This window comes from Natrix helvetica, assembly GCF_964273705.1.
Source record: "Natrix helvetica genome assembly, chromosome: 3".
Classification (NCBI taxonomy): Eukaryota; Metazoa; Chordata; class Lepidosauria; order Squamata; family Natricidae; genus Natrix; species Natrix helvetica.
In genome coordinates, this window is record NC_138549.1 from 114,177,103 (window position 1) to 114,199,926 (window position 22,824).

The window sequence follows — 22,824 nt, forward strand, 5'->3', positions numbered from 1 at the left end:
GAAGGTCTGAGTGCGCTAGGCGACCCCGAAGTTGATCGATGTGCCTTTTCCAGTTCCGCCCATCTTCCAGTTCCAGCAGATACGATCGTGGACCCGTGATGCCAATGACCTTTGCCGGCATCCACAATGTTCCCCCTGCATAGTTGTGGGCGTATACTGAATCCCCTATGCTAAAAGACCGAATTTTGCTTGTGGAGTCTGGGGGAGCTGTGGCAGAGTAATTTGGGTGAAGACGGTCCAGGTGAGACCGTAGACGGCGGCCCATGAGTAGTTCAGCGGGGCTCCTACCCGTCGTTGCACTTGGGGTGATATGCTGAATTAAAAGGTAATGATCAATGTGTGTTTGCCAATCACCTGGACCCATCCTAGCGAGGGCCTCTTTTGCGAATCGTACCATTCTCTCCGCCTGTCCATTTGATGTCGGATGGAATGGCGCGACGAGGGCGTGCCGAATTCCCTGACCTGCTAGATATGTCTCAAATTGCATGGCCGTGAACTGGGGCCCGTTATCGGAGACCAGGAGGTCGGGCAGGCCATGGGTGGCGAAAAGTTGCCGTAGAACATTAATGACTGCCTCTGCCTTGGTTGAAGTCATTAGGATTACTTCTAGCCATTTTGAGTATGCATCCACAACTATAAGGAAAGTCTGACCTTGGAATGGCCCTGCGAAGTCGATGTGTATTCGCGACCAGGGTGCTTTAGGCTTCTCCCATTCTGTGGCGGGCGCTTCCGGGGGTGCTGGTCTCGATTCCTGGCATGGGTCGCAAGTGGCCACCCACTCCTCTATTTCTTTGTCCATGTTTGGCCACCAAACGTAACTTCTTGCTAACGCCTTCATCCTAACAATCCCCGGATGACCCACATGTAAAGCATCTAATACATTCCTACGTAACGCATACGGAATAACAACTCGATCCCCCCACAATAAACAACCTTGCAACACTGAGAGTTCGTCCCGTTTTGACCAAAACACTTTGAATTCCGGCCCCACGTTTCCCTTCGGCCACCCCCTCCAAACCCAAGTTTGAACTTGCTTTATTAAATTGTCTTTAGAGGAGAACCTTGCAACGTCGTATGAAGAAACCGGTCCAGAGTCCAAACAGTCAATGAGCAATACCGGTACTTCTGGAGTGGGGTCTGGCAGAATGTCAGGTAATGGGCAACGGCTGAGTGCGTCTGCGTGTCCGAGAGTGGAGCCCGGTCGATGAATCAATTTGTATGAGTACGCAGCCAGGAAAACAGTCCACTTGGTCATGCGTGGAGAAAGGGAGACCGGAGTGGGGCGGTTTCCCGCCAAAAGTCCCAACAACGGTTTGTGATCTGTAATTAGTTCAAAATCGCGGCCGTAGAGGTATTCGTGGAAACGTTTTACTCCAGCTACAGCAGCCAGCGCTTCCCTGTCCATTTGGCTGTAATTCCTTTCGGCCGATGAAAGAGTCCTGGAGTAGAAGGCGATGGGCGCTTCTTTTCCGTCGGGCATCCTGTGGCTGAGGACTGCTCCAACTCCGAAGGGTGATGCGTCGCAGGTCAATACCAGCGGTAGGGTCTGGCTGTATTGGACAAGCAGTGAGTCAGTGGTGAGCAGGCGCTTTACCCCGGTGAAAGCTGCAGCTTCGGATCATCCCCATTTCCATGGTGCGTTCCTCTGGAGTAGACGGTGTAGTGGCTCAGCAACGGTCGCCTTCTGCCTCAGAAAAACGCTGTAGAAGTTAAGTAGTCCGAGGAAGGCCTGCAACTCAGTCTGATTTCGTGGTGTGGGGGCGTCCTGGATCGCCTTAATTTTCTTTGAAGTGGGGTGTATTCCCTGACCATCGATTCTATAACCCAGGAATTCTACGCTAGGCACGTTAATTTGGCATTTTTCCTTTTTTAGGCGGAGACCCTTTTCTCTGATTCTGGCCAAAACAGTTCTGACTCTTTTATTTAATTGCTCCTCATTTGCAGCGGACACCAAGATGTCGTCAAAATAGGGGACGACTCCCGGTATCCCTTGCAAAAGTCGTTCCATGACGCTCTGGAACAATCCTGGGGCAATGCTCACGCCGAATTGTAGCCGGTTGCATTTGAATGCTCCTCTATGCGTCACTATAGTTTGGGCCTCCGCTGTGGCGCTATCCACTGGCAGTTGCTGGTAAGCTTGTGCCATGTCTAATTTAGCAAATACCTTTCCTGGCCCCAACGAGTGCAATAAGTGCTGTACTACAGGCACAGGATATGCGCTCTGTTGTAGCGCGACATTAATTGTGCATTTATAGTCCGCGCAGATGCGGACTGATCCATCTGGTTTGACTGGGGTCACGATGGGTGTTTCCCAGCGCGCGTGATCCACCGGCTCAAGGATTCCTTGCTCCACTAACTTATCTATTTCCTTATCTATTTTTGGGCGGAGTGCAAAAGGCACTCGTCTCGGTTTAAGTCGGATTGGCGCCACTTTGGGGTCTAAATTGAATGATATTGGTTTACCCACATACTTACCAAGACCGGGGCTGAACACATCCTCGAACTCCTTAAAAATCTGTTCAGCGCTGCTGTTTCTCACGGCGTTGATTCCGGTGACTTCTAACCCCAGGGCTTCGAACCAATCAAGCCCCAGAAGGTTCTGTAATGGCGCGCTGGCGATGGTCACGGGCAGCTGGGCTTCGATGTCCTTGAAACGGATTTGGAATGTGCCTTGGCCCACGATGGTCAGGGTCGATCCTGTGTCAACTTCTAGCTCGCAAGGTGAGCCCTCCAAGAGGACTGTGACTCTCAGCCTTTTTGGCCGCTTAGGGCGGACCTGATGTATTGTGGTGAGATACGTTCGCAACTCCTCTCTCTGGGTCAACTCTATCTCATCGTCTACATCCTGAAAATACTCTCGTTGAGCGTCTTGATAGAACGCTCTTTCAGCTCTTTGTGTGTATTCTCTCTGGGGATACGCTCGCTCAGCTCCTTGTGAGTAATCTCTCTGGGGATACGCTCGCTCAGCTCTTTGGGAATTTTCTCTCTGGGTATACACTTGTGGATTTCTCTCTGGGCACCCTTTCTGATTTCGCCAAGCCCCTGGGTTGGGCTTCTGTTGGCGGTACATGGGTGGCTGCCATGAGGCAGGGACTCCGCTCCGGCACACTCGTGCGATGTGCCCAAGTTTGTTGCAGTGCGAACAAACAACGTTCCTGAACCTACAAGTAGACCTGGGGTGATTCCCTCCGCAACTTGTGCAGGGCGGCAAACGGGATCCGGGTCTCCCCCCAGGCCTCAAGTGACTGCTCTGCATCATGTGACTGTCCTCGAACTTGGGATTCTCGTAGTCGGGGCTTGTGAACTCGTAGTGTACTCTGGTTTGTCTTGGTGCTGGCTGGTTTACGTTGGCCCCTCGTTGTATGGTCACCGATGATTTCTCCGCTGACTCTGACGCTCTTGCTTCGTTTAGCGCTATCTGTAGGGTTAAATTCGGGTTTGCCAACAGCTTCTTTTGTAGTGAAATGTCTCTTAACCCACAGATGAGCTGCGCTAAGATGTGCTCGTCCAGATCCCTGAACTCGCAGTGAGTTGCTGCTTTTCGTAGGGCTGCAACATATTGATTTATGGATTCTCCCACCTTCTGGTTCCTCGTGTTGAATTCCTTGCGGCAGACATGGCGGGAAGGTTTTGGCGCGTAATGAGTTTGCAGGGCCTGTTGCAACGCTGTCCACGATACTGACTGTATTGGAGTAGGCGCGGTGAGGTCTCAGGCCGTATTGAAGACTTCCTTTCCTCAGTAGCCGAGGAAGATGTTTTTCTTACTCGCGTCGGTGATCCCCGTGTATTCGTTCGCTTCGAGGAAACACTCGAAACGAATCATGAAGGCTTCCCATTCGTCGTTTGCTGGGTCGAAAGGAGCGGGGGGAGCATGCATCGCCATCTTCTCTGTTTGAATTTGCCGCGCTGCGGTGATCTGAGATGGCTGCCGGAATTTCTGCCGAATTCCTGGGCTGGATCAAATCCGGAGATTCTGGAAGTAGCATTCTTCGTCCTATCTGCCTCTCGATCCCATCCTCGTCGCCAATGTTAGATCTGGGCAGCGAGAGGACAGACTGCGGACACGAAGTGACTTATCAGCTCTTTATTAATAGTAGTAGTGATCCAGCTTGCTCTGTGGTCGGAGGGTTCCCCTTTTATAGGGATCGGGTACGCCCCTCGACCAATCAGAACGATACCTGTTTCCCGCTGTAGCAGCGGACCAGAGGGGAGACTTGCCATGATATATGCTAATATCTAACAATTTGTGTAAACAATGCTTCAAAACAAGTACTTAACAACTCTCCCGTGCCATTTTAGCACTTTTAACATTCTAGCTATGCTACATTTCATTTTTAGAAAGCAACATTTTAAACTTGTACTCTGAAGAGGAAAAGAAAAACTTATTGGCACTATTCTCATAAGCCAGAGAATGTAGGATTTGCCTTTCCAAGCAATTCGTATATCCTTCTTGATTAGATTCAATGGACATCCTGAGTCCCAAACTAGCAAACATACTTGAACCTAAGTTGCAGTGAAAACAACATTGGTATATGGTCAACGTAAGGTTGTATATCATAAAAAGTAGAAAACTGGATTAATTAGTAAATAATCATTTACTAGAAGTGGGCAATATAGCTGTATGTACAATAATTTTCATATCGGCAAACTTAGACAGCAGTTAAACTCCAAATAACCTGGCAATAGCATTTGAGAATTTTTTGTAAGTTACACAACTGAGTCTCCTGAGTACTGTTATACAGCATTCTCTGCCAGCACAGCTGGCTGCCAGGAAGCAAGTTAGTAAGCCTTGAATCTGCCACAGGGCAGAGATAAGGAAATTCAGTGTTTTACTGCAATTAGCTGGAACAAAACAGCTCTTGAAAAGTGTTTTTGCAGTACCTTTGAGGATAGACCAGTAAGCCACCAATCAGATAACAAACCCACTGAAGAAGCAATAAATGAGGTCAAAATAAATCTAAGATCAAAAACACAGCAATGCAGGATAGTCACAGGGAAGAGCTGAATTTCAGGTAAGTTATTCTCAACAATGTCTGAAGGGACAGCATGGTTAAATAAGCCACGCTGAACTTCCCCTTCATCAAATAGTAGCTGCAGAGTCTGTTCTTCTGTTCGTAGTCCCCTGGTTAGCCACCCAGATCTGCAAAGTTCAGCCATGTGATCCTGAGAGATTATCACTGATATGGGTGAGGGGTCCTGTCTGTGGTCTTGCTGGCTGTGTAAAAGTCAAGAGTGAGATCACTGGCTCTGTATTGCTGGAATCTCCAATGACAGGATTGCTACCTCTTGATGCTTCTGATACTACTTTTTTCGTAAATTAGATAAATCCTAATAATGCAAGAAGGCAAGGCTAGAACTCATCGTCTCCCAATTTCTAGCTCAATGCCTTCATTACTACACCAGACTGGCTCGCAACTATAGGTATAGTTAGTGGTGGGTTTCAAAATTTTTTAGAACCTCTTCTGTAGGTGTGGCCTGCTTTGTGGGAGTGGCTTGCCAGCCATGTGACTGAGTGGGAGTGGCTTGGCAGTCATGTGACTGGGTGGACGTGGCCAACTTGTAAAATGTGGTGAAACTCATTTAACAACGCTCTTGCTTAGCAACCAAAATGTTGGCTCAGAAACTGGCATTTGAAGCACGCAAGTCTTAAAGCTGTCAAGTTACAAGACCCTTGCACCCCTAACCCTTTAGAAAAAAAAACCCAGGGGTGTTCAAACTTGTGGACTTCAACTCCCAGAATTCCTCCTCCAATCATGTTGGCTCAGGAACTCTGGCATTGAAGTGGGCAAGTCTTAAAGCTGTCAAGTTACAAGACCCTTGCACCCCTAACCCTTTAGAAAAAAAAACCCCCAGAGGTGTTCAAACTTGACAGCTTTAAGACTTGCGGACTTCAACTTCCAGAATTCCTCCTCCAGTCATGTTGGCTCAGGGACTCTGGCATTGAAGTGTGCAAGTCTTAAAGCTATCAAGTTACAAGACCCTTGCACCCCTAACCCTTTAGAAAAAAACCCCAGGGTTGTTCAAAATTGACAGCTTTAAGACTTTAAGGTTTAGATAGGACACTTAGAGGCAAGTGGGGCAATTGTTGAGCCAGCCAATCAGTGAGCGACAGGCGGGGCAAGCGTGATGCGGATGGGGAGGGGGAGGGAGCTGGAACCGGTTCTAAATGGCACGGTAGATTTGTGGAACCTCTTCTATAGAACTGGCAGGAACCCACCCCTGGGTATAGTCTTGATTTAAGAAGGCATGTCAACTGACAAGGCAGTTGACAAATTGTGTGTTAATGTATTCAGAAACAGAAATATCAGATTAAAATTGTATAGATAGTCAATTTACAATTGTGCCTAAAATTTCTTTTCTTTTTTTTTAAACAAAATTTTATTGGTTTTTAAGAAAAATAGACAAGGAAAGGGGTAGTGGAATAAGTTACAAATTTTGGCAGTTACAATATGCAGGAGGTGGTCCCTCTCCCCGTACTCATACATTTCATTTATTAATACATTAGATTATTACAAGTCAATGGTATTCTGTCAGCATATAAACTTTTATCTTCAAATAATTTCAATCACTTTACATCAAACAGATTTTCTTGTTCATTTTTGTGATCTGAATTTTCTCGATGTTGCCCCTTCTCCCCCCGCCAGCAGAGCTCCGGCCCCTCCCGTGTCCTGTGTGTCTGGTGTAGTATCATCAGGTTTATCTAGGAGGGCTTTATTTTTTTCCATAAAGGCCTGAGCCTCTATGGTTGTGTTGATTCTAACTCTTGTGTCCTCCCAGAAAATTAGCATACCTTCAGGCATCAGCCATCTGAACCACACCCCTTTCTGGTATAATTTCTTCGCTAATAGCGAATAGTTTTTTCTTCTCTCTCTCACTTTCTTAGGGATCTGTTTCAGAATGGTTACTTCTCTATCCTGATATTTTATTGCTTACCCCCTTTGTGCACTCAGAATCTCATCTCTTGTAGTCTTTCTAAGGAATTTAATGTGTACCTCCCTTGGAACATTATGTGTTCTAGCGTATGCTGAGTTTACTCTATAAACCAGGTCCATGTTCCACCCCATCTGTTGTTTGTCTTTTTTAATGTATTCAGCCAAAAGGTTTATCATAATGTCCCTTAAATCTTCATCATCTGCCTTGATTACATTTTGAAACCTAAGGAAAAAGGACATTCTTTCAAATTCCATTTTAATCTGGTGGTTCTCTAACTCTTTATTCCCTTTCTGCACCCCCGTACCCCCCCTCATCTCAGCCGTCTCTTCCTCCAAAAGATCCAGTCTCTGTGAGTTATTAATCGCCCGGTCTTGGTTCTCTCTAAGCTGCTCATTCATCTCCTTGAATTGATTTTTTAAGTCCTCCTGTCCATTTAAGATCTGTTGAAACATCTGCTGGAAGTCCACCTCAGAAGGCTTGGGTTGAAGCAGGGAGGTTAAAGTCTGTTGTCCGCTGGGGCTGGACGCTGAGGATGTCGGGGCGGAGACTGCAAAACCCGGCTTCCCCGGGGATGGTCTTTTGGGTGGCATTATAGTGAGCAGAGAGATAACAATGTCAATACAGAGAGGAAACAATTCAGGAGGAGAACCGCTGAGGAGATTACAAGGCAGAGAGTCCAAGCAGATAGGAATCTTTTCTATATTCAGCTCCTGGCAATAAAGTAGCAAAGTCCTTTGTTCCAAGCCCAGAGTCCAATGTAACAAGAGATTTATCTGAGTGCCACGGAGACAAAGACAAAATGCCTGAAGTTTCTATGGGTGGAGTCACGTTTCAGTGTCCATAAAGACAACAGAAGTGTGCCATCTTGCCCTGCCAGCTCCGGGATCAGAAGGCAAAATCCAAAAGTTTTCAAAGTTTTCAGATCATCACCTCATTTACACAAATGCAGTCCAAAATCTGCCTTTGCTATGAGCGTGATTTCGTTGCATGGCTCCCCTCCCACCTCCTCCTCTGGAGGCAGAGAGCAAAACCGTTTAAAGCCACTTGTCCAAGGGGGGGGGGAATCCCCCTCCCTCCAGTCACGCTTCTCCAAAACAGGTTGAAAGTCAGTTTTAAAAAGCCGGCAGTTTTTTTTTTCACCCTTTCAGCCAAGTAAGGGAACGGGGGAAAGTTTCCACCTCACCACACAGCAGCCGCGTCCTTCAGATCTTACTTTCTTCCAGCTGCCTCATCCCGAAGACGCCGCGGCGCCTCCCCTCTTGCCTCCCAGTGCCTAGGGCAATGCGGGGAGCCCCCCCCAGCCGCCACCGACACGGGGGATTCCCCGCTACGCCGCCCCCTCGGCAGGAGCCCCTCCAGAGCATCCTGTGCCCCCCGGATCAATGGGGAGCCCACCAGGAGTGCGCGGGGCGAGCAGTGCCTGCCCGTCGGGATCCGCAACCGGAACCGCCAATTGTGCCTAAAATTTCTGTTATTAAGCGAGACAGCTGTTAAGTGAATTTTGCCCCATTTTACGACCTTTCTTGCCATGGTTGTTGTTAACAGAATCACTGGCATTGTTAAATTAATAACAGAGTTGTTAAATGAATCTGGCTTCCCCACTGACTTTGCTTGTCAGAAGATTGCAAGATGGGATCCCATGATCCTGAGACACTGCAACCATCAAAATATGAGTCAGTTGCTACATGTTTGAATTTTGATCCTGTGACCGTGCAGATGCTGCAAGTCGTAAAAGGGTCACAAATCACTTTTTCAGTGCTGTTGTAACTTTGAACGATCACTAAATGAACTGTTGTTAAGTCGAGGACTACCTGTATATATTCAGAACAGCATTAGATGGCAGTAAAGAGATACAGAAAGTTCTAACTGTTCTGTCACCTGGTGGGCATCTTATGCTTTATAGCTCTATTTTGAAAGAATGTGTTTAACTATTTGATTAACTGCATCACCAAAGCCCATAAAATGCCAATGATATCTCCCGCAGGTATAAAAATGTACTCTGTACTATGAAACACTCCCTCTACCCCACTATCTTCAAAATATTTGCAAATCTAGACTGCATACTAGAGACATCACCCTGCCAACAAAAGTGTGTATAGTCAAGGCTATGGTTTTCCCAGTTGCAACGGATGGCTGTGAAAGTTCGACCATGCTGAGCGCCATAGAATTGAGACCTTTGAATTATGGTGCTGGAGAAGACTGTGAGTCTCTTGGACTGCAGGGTAATCTAACCGGTCAGTCCTAGAGGAGATCATCCCTGAGTGCTCTTTAGAAGGCCAGATTCTGAAGATGAAACTGGCCACCTAATGAGAAGGAAGGTCTCACTGGAGAAGAACCTAATGCTGGGAAGGATTGAGGGCAAAAGAAGAAAGGTACGACAGAATGAGGTAGCTAGATGGAGTCACCAAAGCAGTAGGCTTGAGCTTAAATGGACTCCAGAGGATGGTAGAGGACAGGAAGGTCTGAAGGAATGTTGTCCATGGGGTCATGATGGGTCAGGCACGACTTCACAACTAACAACAACAAAGATGAATCACTCTAATGATTTTGAACCTCTACCACTCATAAACTTTACAATTACAATGAAAGACATAAACAAAATGATGCTTGAATTATAAGCTACAATCCCTGTGATCTCCAGATAACACTAAATCTAGGTGGGCAAAATCCTTCTGCATGACACCATTACCTCTATTGATCATCATGGGTCTATATGGGCAAAAGTTTTGATTGCATAGAAGGATGGCTTCATTTATTCTTGAAATATTGGGAGGAAACTGTCCAACACACTCTAGTTGTTCAGTCGCTAAGCTGTGTCCGATTCTTTGCAACTCCATGGACCGTCACACACCAGGCCTCTCTGTCCTCCACTGTCTCCTGGAGTTTGCCCCAAAGTCCACTGCACACTGATCTATAGATCAACTTCATATTCTTACATAGCTGCAATATGACAGTCGTAAGCTTTATGAAGTCAAGGTGGTTGTGGAACATTTATTCTGGTTAGCCAAACAATTGCTACAATAGAAGCAGACCTTTCTCAAAGCATCCACTTTGTCACTGACATTACTGAAATGTTAGCACTGATTGTGAAGGAGGTGCAAACAGAATGACACAACTGGTAGTTCACCAAAGCTTTGACTTGGCCATATTTGGTTACGAAGTAACTAAGAAACTCTTGTTTATTTGTCTGTTTTGCAGGTGTACCTTTCCCCAAGAATTTCCAGCAGGTCTGCACAAAAATCCTCACACGCCTCTTCAGGGTTTTCGTTCATGTTTATATCCACCACTTTGACAGCATCATCAGTATTGGTGCCGAAGCTCATGTCAACACTTGCTACAAGCACTTTTACTACTTCATCAATGAATTCAGTTTGGTTGATCAAAGGGAATTAGAACCACTGGTAAGAAACATCCTATCATCCTTCTTGCTTCTAAACCAGAGGTGTCAAACTCAATTTCATTGAGGGCCACATCAGGGTTGTGTTTGACCTTGGGGGCCTGGGTGGGTGTTGTTGAGGGCCCTGGATGGGGCGTGGCTTGATATCATGTGGGGGGGTCACCTATAGTGGCCTGGGCAGGGCTGGAGTGGGATCCATTGTCTCCAGCAGAGGAAGGTGAGACCAGGGGGAATGCCAAATTCTAGCCTCCAGAGGACCCTTGCCGTATGCTGGTGGCCAAGTGCAAAGGCAGGACTTTCCTTCCTTCCTTCCCTTCTATTCCTTTTCCTTTCCTCTTCATTCTATCTTCTTCTTCCTTTCCCTCTTTCCTTCTTTTTCCTTCCTTGCTCTCTTCCTATCTTTTTCTTTGTCTTTCCTCTTTCCCTTTCTCCTTTCCTGTCCCTTCTTGGATGCTCAAATGCATTCTCCTTTTGTTTTGTTTACCTTTTAGTTTGTTTTGCTAGCCCTCTGCCAGTGAAAATGGAACCCTCCCAAGCTCCGTTTTCACTGGCAGAGGCAACGCAGGCCAGTCCTTTGCTGTTTCTAGGGCAGCCCCATAGGCCACATCTAAGCACCCCGGAGACCAGATCCAGCCCCCTGGCCTTGAGTTTGACACCCCTGTTCTAAACAGTAAAGATTTCCTTTGGATGAAAGAATGCTGGAAAGAGCAGTTGTGCAGAAATAACACAGGGATCCTTTAGCTTATTGCTTTGCAAGTTCCTAGTGATTAAGTCATGCACAATTAATCTGCATAAACTCATGGTTTTTATGCTGCAAAGCCAAGGAAATAAATTAGGGAGACATTTGGGCTGATGGTGGGTAAGAACATACTTTTGAAACAAGACAAACTGATCCACAATAGAACAAAGAGACCACCAAATCAGAAATCTCATCTACGCAACAACAACCTGCAACTCTAATTGAGTACCACCAAGGCATCTGTATTCCTATGTATTTTTTGGGGAGGGAACAGGGACTTAATACATTTCATTTTGCTTTAGAATTACATATAGGAATTCAAGAGCTGCACTAAAACTTCCCAGTTTCGTAGTTCCTAGGTGCCTTAAGTAATGCATGTGCGATAAGTCACAGGAGTAAAAAAAATTATCCCCCTTAAGGTTCCAGCACAGTACAGCTTCACTTTTTATTTGTTAATGGTTAGATTTATATAGTGTTTTTCATTCCAAAGCTCAAGGCAGCTTACAAAGGAACCTCTTTAATTTTATCCTCACAACAGCAACCCTGTGTAATAGATTTAAAGAGAGTGACATCCCTCTGTTTAGAGGTAACCCAGCAACTTGACATGCTTATGCTTAACCGTGCATTTTAAAACATCGTTTGTTGACTAAACCAAATTTGCTTAGCTTCACCCAGTGCAGGAGCCAAAAGCCGTATCTTATGAATTTATGAATTGCTGAGTTCATTTATTGCACTAAGTTGTAATATGATTTTTTTAAGGTTTTCAATTTAGAAAGATGTGTGAGCCCGGCTGCTTCAAAATGGATTGTTTTACCTGAAATCTATTTTTTTTTCTGATGAGGCATTTACTGTTTGGGAACAGTTTTGTAGATGAGGATATATATGCAGTGTTTCACATACATCAGAATAACTGCTGATACAATACAATACAATACAATACAATACAATACAATACAATACAATACAATACAATACAATACAATACAATACAATAGTAGAGTTAGAAGGGACCTTGGAGGTCTTCTAGTCCAACCCCCTGCCTAGGCAGGAAACCCTATACCGTTTCAGACAAATAGCTATCCAATATCTTCTTAAAGACTTCCAGTGTTGGGGCATTCACAACTTCTGGAGGCAAGCTGTTCCACTGATTAATTGTTCTCACTGTCAGGAAATTTCTCCTCAGTTCTAAGTTGCTTCTCTCCTTGATTAGTTTCCACCCATTGCTTCTTGTTCTACCCTCAGGTGCCTTGGAGAATAGTTTGACTCCCTCTTCTTTGTGGCAACCCCTGAGATATTGGAACAATGCTATCATGTCTCCCCTAGTCCTTCTTTCTCTTAAGCTAAACATACCTAGTTCCTGCAACCGTTCTTCATATGTTTTGGTCTCCAGTCCCCTAATCATCTTTGTTGCTCTTCTCTGCACTCTTTCTAGAGTCTCCACATCTTTTTTACATCATGGCGACCAGAACTGAATGCAGTATTCCAAGTGTGGCCTTACCAAGGCATTATAAAGTGGTATTAACTCTTCATGTGATCTTGATTCTATCCCTCTGTTGATGCAGCCTAGGACTGTGTTGGCTTTTTTGGCAGCTACTGCACACTGCTGGCTCATATTTAAATGGTTGTCCACTAGGACTCCAAGATCCCTTTCACAGTTACTACTACTGAGCAAGGTACCACCTATACTGTACCTGTGCATTCCATTTTTGTTGCCTAAATGTAGAACCTTACTCTTTTCACCATTTAATTTCATTTTATTAGATAGTGCCCAATGTTCAAGTTTGTCAAGATCCTTCTGTATCTTAAGCCTATCTTCTGGAGTGTTGATCTTAAAAGGCAATTAAAACACAGGAATTCAATGAAGGTGGGAAGAAGGAAAAAAAACCTGTAATAACTTCCCTCCTTCCTGCTGTTTCCCTTAAGGCATAATAAGAGGAAGTTTCTCCACAAATACCCTTGTAAAGTGGCAGTAACCTGTGCTCAGTATTGTTGGCTGGCCAAATGAGAATTGTTTTTTGTTCTTTGTACCATATTGTTCAAGCAATTGATTTTAAACAATTCTTGACACACATGAATTTGTCCTTTTGGTGATAAGATATGCACGGCTGCATCATGGCTTTTATTCCTCCTGCTTGTTCCCAGATTCAAAGTGAAATGTGATTCACAACATATCCATCGGCATCCATTCCTAAGCCCAGGGATGCCGACATGATGAAGTGTGTGTGTCATGACATCATTGTGCAAGCTCAGCCCTTTTTGTATTTGCGACGTGATCACACACAAGAATGCACGGAGCACAATTCACCTCACGACATTGTGATGAACGTTGTATTGCTTGTTGTAGAGGAATGCTTAAATAACCTTGGAGTAGCAAAGATGAAATAAAAGATAACTCAGCTCTGGGGAAGGGAAGGTGTGAAAAAGAAACTCAAAATAATCCTGCCTTGAGCTTGATCGGTGTTAAGACTAGGCACAGAGAAAGTCTGGCAGGCTTTCACTTAGTATAAAGGTAAAAGTAAAAGGCTCCACTGTCCAGTAGTTTCTGACTCTAGGTGGCGATGTTCATTTCCATTTCTTAGCCAAGGGTACCAGTGTTGTCTGAAGACATTTCCATGGTCATGTGGCTAAAGCACATGGAACGCTGTTACCTTCCCACTGAAGTGGTACCTATTTATCTACTTGCATTTGCATGTTTTCAAACTGTTAGGTGGGCAGGAGCTGGGGCAAATAGCAGGAGTTCACCCCATCGCAAGCCACTCAGGTCTTGAACACCAGGCTGTCGGCTCCAGCTGATAAACTCAGCATCTTTAACCACTGAGCCACCGTGCCCCCTTCAGTTAATATATCCTACTTGAATTAGTAACATGCATATAATCTTTGAACTGTTTCTAGCCTGGTTTATCTCAATGGGGTGCATTTGCCTTCACCCTGAAGATCTTATGAGACTATCTACTATAACACTGACAATAATACCACTTCAATATTGCGGTTGCAAAGCTAATTCCTTCTCTAAGATTATGGGGTGCAAGGTTACTGAAATACCTATAGCTAACATCAGCTTAAATGCTTTGGCAAGAATAATACAATACAATACAATACAATACAATACAATACAATACAATACAATACAATACAATACAATACAATACAATACAATACAATAGCAGAGTTGGAAGGGACCTTGGAGGTCTTCTAATCCAACCCCCTGCCTAGGCAGGAAACCCTATACCGTTTCAGACAAATGGCTATCCAACATCTTCTTAAAGACTTCCAGTGTTGGGGCATTCACAACTTCTGGAGGCAAGCTGTTCCACTGATTAATTGTTCTAACTGTTAGGAAATTTCTTCTCAGTTCTAAGTTGCTTCTCTCCTTGATTAGTTTCCACCCATTGCTTCTTGTTGTTTCCATCCATTGCTTCTTGTTTCCTCCTATAAAAATAAGCAACAAAAAAAGAGAAGCAAATTCAGATATTGCCACCAAATTAATTCTGTTTCTGACAGAAGTCTCTAACATTGGGAAGAATCTATGTCCTCCATTCTAACTCTGTTCATCTCCTTACTTTGTGAGAAAAGAGAAAATAGTGGGGAAAATATGGATTTGGGGGAAAAATCACACTCTGGTAGAGAGAAGTTCCCTGAGGATGGGCTCCAGCATGAGTCTGAAAGCTCAGAAGAGTAAACCTCTGGTCCGGTGACTGACTCAGATTGGATCCTGAAAAAATATATATTCCTAAGTAGCATTCCTGCTTTAAATGTTATAAAGTTGCCTTGTGGCGAGATAGCAGCAAACAAAATTTAAAAATAAACAAATAAAATAAAAAATAAAGAGGAGAGAAAAATCCATTCTGTATAAGTAAAGAAGGAGGCAGGAAAGAAAAATCAATTTTGTATAATGGGTACAGCTAAGTTATTATATTACACAGGCATTAAAGCTATCTGCTCATTGTCTCTCTAGCCATCCCTTCTTGACCTCTTTTTTTGCACCAGTAACTGGAAGAATTGGGTGACAGTCCTGATTGTGCGCTAAATTACTTCTTAGGAAGGAAACATGTTGAATACACTGGACTTCCTTCCAAGTAAATGTAGAATTGTGCTATAAACGCTTTCTTTGGGAATTGGTTTCAGGTTTGAATAGTATTTTAGAAACAAGAGTGGATCCTTCTTTTCTGATTATTTTACATAAACCTATATATGGAGCTTATGTAGAATAAACAGCATCACTTTATGGCTGGTGTTGAAGCACTTCCAGGAAGGTATGAAGATCTAATGATGACCTCTCTTTTCACTTCACATGATGCTGTAGCTGGAGGCTTGTGAAAGTGAGGAATGCTAATTTTCCCCTCTATTTTTTATCGACTGGAGAAGAGGTGTCCACTGCAGTGAAAACAATTTCTGAAATAGCTTGGTTTTATTTTCTTGTGCTTGAAGGGCGGGGGGGGGGGGGAATCCAAATTTCTTACCTCTTTTCTAGTCACTTTCTCAAGCTCACCGGGCTACAATAGAAGATAGAATCAACACACATTCATTCTAGGAACACACGTTCATTCTCTTCCAGAGAATTCTCAATTGAGAATTGAAAAAGAAGTAAACAGTGTACATGCTTTTTAAAAGGGGGTTTTGAGGCAAATTTTTCCAGGTGTAAGGTGAGAACAATAAGTTACTGGCTGAAAATCAGATTTGATGGCTACTAACCAAATCAAAGCAACACAGGTAGAAGTATGGCTGGGATTCTAGAGTGAATGTCTATAGGTTCTGAGCATTCTTTCCCAGAAGCCCTCCGGATTTATACATCCTGGCCTCACCTTCTAGCCTGGTAGGAGATAATTACTGCTGTCACCAACTATCTTCCATGGGACACCTCAACTTCTGTCCTTCATCTATTCAATCTGTGAAAGATAAGACTCCTACAATTTGTTTTTCCCTTTAGTTTAGAATAGAATAGAATTCTTTATTGGCCAAGTGTGATTGGGCACACAAGGAATTTGTTTCCATTGCATAAGCTCTTACTGTACATACAATCAACAGAGTGATAAGTCACAGGTCATAAATCATAAAATACAATCGTAATTCATAAGATATAAACAATTGATAAATCATAATATACCAATAGGACCCTGTTCCCCCGAAAATAAGACCTCCCTGGATAATAAGTCCAATTGGGCTTTTGAGCACATGTGCTAAAATAAGCCCTCCCCGAAAATATTGCAGCACGGCAACAGCCGTAAGGTGACCACGCTCACCACCTTCTGCACCTCAAAAATAATAAGACTTCCCCAAAAATAAGGCCAAGCACTTATTTTCGGGGGAAACACTGGAGTAGGGAGTAGGAAACATGAAAGATGATGAAGGTAATAGTTATATAGCCTACTACATGGGTAAAAATACTTAGGCATAAGATAGTGCTGTGGGAATTAGGTGTTTAGCAGAGTGATGGCATTGGGGGAAGAAACTATCTTTGTGTCTTACTTGTTTTGGCATGTAATGCCTATAGCGGCATCTTGAGGGGAGAAGTTGAAACAGTTTATGTCCAGAATGTGAGGGGTCTGTAGATAAGTGTTTGTTTGTTTCTTTGTTTTGTTTACAGGTTGTGAATAATTCTCATTTCTCTCACAGGTAAAACTGGAAAAAATAAAGAGACATTGTAATACAACCTCCTGGTGTTGTGACATAAAGATGTGTAGTTAAAGGTTTCAGTTCTTCCTCCCTTCACTGGACGATAAATTCATTTCATAGGAGATAAATAAAATAAAATGTATTTTTTTTAAAAAAGGAACTCAAAATATAGATCATAAAACAGTGATTGTCTTCTATAATTAAGGATGTAGATTTTAAGCACATAGAAAGAAGAGAAATCTTCGGGAAAATAGTCTTAAGTTATACAGAATGTAGTACTTGCTCAGAAAAATAGAGCTAAGAGAAAAGGAAGCTTGAAACAAAGCCTCATTCAACATTTTTCTAAAGTTTTTACCAATTACTTAGCGACAACTTAATCCCTAAGCAAAGTCTTATTTCTTTTTATTCTGGACCTCTTCTGATTTATTAGTGTAATGCCAGTCATTTATCAGAGATGCTGAGGGTACCAGGTACAGGAACTTCTCCCCTCCCCCCTGGAGATTTCCATCTCTCTTTAAAAGGTTGAAATCTAAAAATAGCAAACAGGGATGATTAAATGCAAATGAAGTCCAGTCTTTAGACTGGCAGGGATGTTATAGTATTGTGAATGCAGGCTGACTATTTGTAACAACACATACATTTCCTTCCTTCCTTCCTTCCTTCCTTCCTTCCTTCCTTCCTTCCTTCCTTCCTTCCTTCCTTCCTTCCTTCCTTTCCTTCCTTTCCTTCCCTTCCTCCCTCTTTTGCAAATCAAACAGATGGAATTCAGTAATGAAGTAGGCAACCACTCTATTTTATAACTGGGAAAAGGGCTGAGACACAGAATCCTCCTCAAGCATCCGCAGATGCGCTAAATATGTTTCTTCCATATTTGAAACAAGATATGGCACTTTATCCAATATGTTTGCCAGCATTATGCGAAAGTTCATATCTTTGCGGAAGCGTTTGTTTTTCCTTACTCTTTGCATTTGCAGCTTTGGGATAATTTACTTTTTCACTTGGTAGTATAAAATGAATCACTTAATTCTCTCCATCTAAGACTAATTTTGGAGATGCATCTCCCAGGAAAGAAATGATTTGCTTTACTGGGGCAAAAAAGATTTTAGTTACAATAATAATGCCAACAAATACAGCAATCCTGGAAATACACAGGTTGCTATGGGGATTGTTTCCCTTCCATAATCAAAGTTGTCTGACACAGAGATGTGTCACTGTTTGTGTCAAGAAGAAACATTGAAGAAAATAAACCAGTGTGATATAAAAGGGACAGTCAGAAGAAGGAAGGAATAAAGAAGGAAGTAAGGAGAAGGAGAGGAGAGAAGAGAAGAGAAAAGAATAAGAAAATGGAATTCGATTTGTGGCAATAAATATAATTTTTAACATGAGCATAAAATTTTTCTCAGAAGTACCGTATATTTCGGAGTACAAGATACATCTTTTCTCCCCCTAAAAGAGGGTGAAAATTTGGGTGCGTCTTATACACCAAATGTAGCCCCACCCACCCACCAGCCCCCACCCTTTGGCCTCTGCTCCCAGCAATTTACCTCTTTGCAGCAAACGGGCTTGTGGAGACTTCAATAAGCTATAGCAGGGATGGCAAACCTATGGCACACGTGCCACAGGTGGCACGCAGAGCCATTTGTCAGGGCACGCGAGGCGCTGCCCTGTCAGCTGGCCAGCGCGCATGTTCACCCTTTTTAAAGCCATTTTTTGCCCTCCCCAGGCTCCAGAGCCTTTATAAGAGCCTGGGGAGGGCGAAAAGAGCCTCCCCCACCCCCGAGGTCCGTGAAGCCTCCGGAGCGCAAAAAAACGGCCCTATGGGTAAACTGGAAGTTCCGGAACGGACTTCCGGTTTGCTTGGAGGGTTGTTTTGACTGCTCTGGAGGCTTCAGGGAAGTGTCCTGAAGGTCCCTGAAGCCTTCGGAGCGCTCAAAACGACCCTCCGAGCAAACCGGAAGTCACTTTCAGTTTGCTCGGAGGTTCGTTTTGACTGCTCCGGAGGCTTCAGGGAAGCGTCCTGAAGGTCCCTGAAGCCTCTGGAGGGATTCCGGGGGGCGGGGGAGGTTGTTTTTCCCCTCCCCAGGCTCCTATAAAGCCTCTGGAGCCTGGGGAGGGCAAAAAAAGCATGCACAAAATGAGGGGTCCCACCTGTAGTCCGTGCATGCGCACTGAGGGGGTCGTGCATTGCATTATGGATGCAGAACGCCTGCACACTACCCCCCTGAGCTCCCCCCACTTATGGCACACGAGCCAAAAAAGGTTCCCCATCGCTGAGCTATAGCAATCCCTGCAGCCTCTAAGAGCTGATGATTCGGAGAAATTGAAAGTGAAACTTACTGTTTGCTCCACATGGCAAATTTCTGGGAGGCAGATGTTGTTTTTTCTTGTGCTAATTGGACTGTTTGCTGCAAGGAGGTAAATCAACAAGTATAAATGCCTATGGAATGTTCAAAATATTAGACTTTTTTAAAAAAGACTGCTTCATTATTGTTCTAGACAACATAACAAAATGAAGCTTTTTAAAATAAATGCTTGATCTGAAGAGGCCCAGTGCTATTGTTTTAAAAAGTGCTATTCTTTTAAATAGCAGAGAATGTCTATACTTCCAGAAAGCACATTTTAACAGCATCTGTACAAGTATAGACTGAAATATAACACTACAAACAGTGTATATTGTCTGTACTGTTTGTTGCAAGGAGGGAAATTGTTGGGAGGCAGAGGCAGATATTTTTCCCTTGTTTTCCTCCCCAAAATCTAGGTGTGTCTTATACTCCGAAAAATACAGGTAGCTGAATTTCCAGGCTCACCTTTAGTTAAACTTATACATGTACTCTTTAAATGTGTGAATACTCATTTCTCCAATTTAGTTCAATCAATCAAACTGAAGGTTCGTTTGTTTGTTTGGATTACTTTAGACCTGTTAATGGGGTAAGTCTATCTAGCTCTCTGTATTTCCTCACTACTGAGCATCAAAACAGTAGATTTGTAGATAATAACCCTCTTTCCTTTGCTGGCAAGCTCCTTTTGCTGCTATTATGGTATTGTACAATATATGATAAAAAATGCAGGGCTGACCTTTATTTAGATGGATATAATAAGCTGCTTAAACATAGGCTATTGTAATTGCAATCACAATGGCAACTGCAAAACTTTTTACTTACTTGAAATAATTTCACCTGACTTGTTTGCATCGGGGTGGATTCCTGTACTAGTTGGTACCAGTTCACTGCGCTCACTGCATGCACTTTGCTTGTGCGCACTGACTGCACATTGCTCACGCATGCGCAGTTGACTAAAAATTGTTCTGTGCATGGGCAGAAACATGCCACAAATGGCAGAAGAGACCGGGGAATCGGTTCAGGAGCATGTCCGTCTTGGGTCACTGCCGGTTCTGCGACCCAAGGCAAATCACCACTACCAGTTCGGCCGAACTGGACCAAACAGGGAGCAACTCACTTCTGGTTTGCATGTCAGTTATTAGATTAGAGTAGTCCAGCCTTGGAAATTTTAAGATTTGTGAACTTCAACTCCCAGAATTCTCCAGCCAGAAGTCATAAAGTTGCCAAGATTGGCCACCTCTGTATTCCTTGGAGAAAGATTATTAGAAGAAGGGAACCTGGGAATCTATGCTTGGCTCTAACTTAATTTGCCTGGTAACATTGGTTATGGAAATATATTTGTATGCTCTGAATATTCTAAAACACTAGAGAATCTCTTATTTGGTAGAAAGAAAAAAGAAATCATAATACACCTGAATGTTTAAAAACTATAAATTTGTAGATGTTAATGTCACTGCGTTAATTTGTTTGTCAACTTGAGCTTATATTCTGAGTTATACAGTAGAATGGATTGTTTCTTATCTGACAATGATTAATGCGCATGTCTCATAATACGTCACATATTCTTTTACTTTCCTTCTGATCTTCCGTTCGCCTGCCGAAGGAGGTGGGCAATATAGCTCTTGCCAAAATGTAAGATTTAGATAGTAACATTTGTATTTTATTTTATTCCATATTAAAAGTTGTTCATTAGAATATGTTCTCGGGTTTCATTTTCTGCTTATCTGGAAATGTGCTGCTTGGAAAACCGACGATTCACACCTCATTAATTCAAGGGGGGGAACTCTCCCTCCTTCACAGTTAATGACATAAGAGAGATGTTAAAATTTGGATGTACTTTAAGGAATGGCTGTACAACTATTTTAACATAAGGAAGACTTCATCCATAATTGACAATTGAAAGCTTGCATTATTGTTCCTTTATATTATCTAACCGACATGTATTATTTGCCTACACAAGACTATTTTTCTAAAAGTTGGTTCAGGGTTTCTTTCAAATAAATATAATATTTTTTCTTTCTTTCTTTCTTTCTTTCTTTCTTTCTTTCTTTCTTTCTTTCTTTCTTTCTTTCTTTCTTTCTTTCTTTATTTTCTTGCAGAAGGAAATGACGGAAAGGATTTGCCATTAGAGATAATTCAGACAATTTTGCAAGAGCAACATTTATATGGACAAAGTGTTCTGATGATGCTCCAATGGACAACTCCCTAAGAATCTGAGGAACTTTCAGTCTTGGAGTAAGCTTCCAATACAATTTAAATTAATTTCTGTGGACTTCAGTAATTTTATTTCCCTTTCTTTCACTCTGACTTTGTGATTCTTGCTACCTTTATTGTTCTATTTTGCATTCATCCTCCGGAAGCTGAAGGTAATCCACCTACAGTGGCTGGAAAACGAGGAAAATATTCAAAGTGGAAGAATGTCACCATCCTGCATTGCCTGTCAAAAAACAAAATATTTTTCTGAAATACTGTCTTGTACTTCAAGGAAGAATGGATGATCCTTCAAAAATGTGAATAAATCTTTCTAACAAATAACTAAAAATAGTTTAATTTAGAAAGGCAGAGATACTGCCTAGCTGGATGCAAGTGTGATGGATGGTAGAGAAATGTGATAGACAAACAAACAAATAAATAATAAAATATTTTGAAAAATATAGTGCCACTGAGATTATTTGATTGGAAAACTAATATTTTCCTGTAAAAGGACACGTGAATAAGGAAATAAGAATATTTCTCAGAACAAGGAAGTATTAAGCAGCCATTGGGTTCAGATTTCTCCTAATTTCAATTGCCTTGCATATATTGACATCTAGTATATATTGAAAAAAGCATAGATGCACTCCACTAAAATAACCAGCAAAGCATTTGATTTTAGGTTACTCGTATCAGTGAGTCAAACAACACTAGGTGGGGAAATATAACTACCACCATTCATGTCGACACTAAGCTCAGCAACATAATCAATGCCAGAAAACTATCAAGTAATTTCTTAACAGAATATAGCTGCGAGCCATGAAACACACACCCTTTGCTTAACAAATTCTAGTGTGTTTATTTTGTATAAGTCATTAAGATTCTATTAAAAATTGAGCTGGGAAGTGAGATTAATGGTCCATGTAGCTCAGTCCTCTCAATGCTGGCAAACTGCAGATTGTAAACCAAACAAGATTTCAAGTGTTGAAATACTTGACCTTGAATCTGAGCCATGACCTTTCCAGTTTTAAACTGGGTTATTTCAAGGGAGGAGGGGGTTCTTTTTGGTTTCCATTCTCTTCTTTTACTTTTCTTCTACTTTCTTTCACTTTCTACACCAGTATTTATAATTTGTGTTGCCTTCTCATTTTTTTCCTATGAAAGGAAAGTTTAATTTAAAATTTTACGAGTCGAAGGCTAATCACACTTATCCGTGGCACGAAAAACATACAGTTTCATATTGTCTTCAAGCAAAGAAGTTAAAAGAAAGATCACAGATAGAATAATTTCTACAAATACATAAAATGCTAATGGGTTTGTTATGTTCATTCCCTTTTCTGGTTTACATTTGTACACAAATATATTCTACATTCTCTCCTCCACCCACCCCTGTTGTCAATTGAATATATTCAAATATATTCAATTTTATGTTGTTTTAAAACTCTTGGGCAAGTCAGTTGAGTGTAGTGGTTAAGGCATCAGGCTAGAAATCAAGAAGTATCTAATTCTGCCTTAGGCACTTTTCTGTCCCGTGATTCCAATGAATATGCAGACACAGGCTTGGCTGTCTGCCACGACTAATTACATAGATAAAGCCACCCTTTGGCTAG

At 42.7% G+C, this 22,824-nt stretch overlaps 1 protein-coding gene across 2 annotated transcripts in view; it reads left to right on the forward strand.

The window, feature by feature from the left end:
- MOB3C (MOB kinase activator 3C) overlaps nucleotides 1–21,645 on the forward strand; it is a 49,655-nt gene extending 28,010 nt beyond the window's left edge. For both annotated transcript variants that reach the window (XM_081946552.1, XM_081946551.1), the window contains 2 exons: nucleotides 10,132–10,334; nucleotides 21,121–21,645. In XM_081946552.1, the coding sequence (XP_081802678.1) occupies nucleotides 10,132–10,334; nucleotides 21,121–21,150 (233 nt within the window). In that variant the 3' untranslated portion in view covers nucleotides 21,151–21,645. The remainder of the gene's footprint in view (nucleotides 1–10,131; nucleotides 10,335–21,120) is intronic.
- Nucleotides 21,646–22,824: the final 1,179 nt, after the last annotated feature.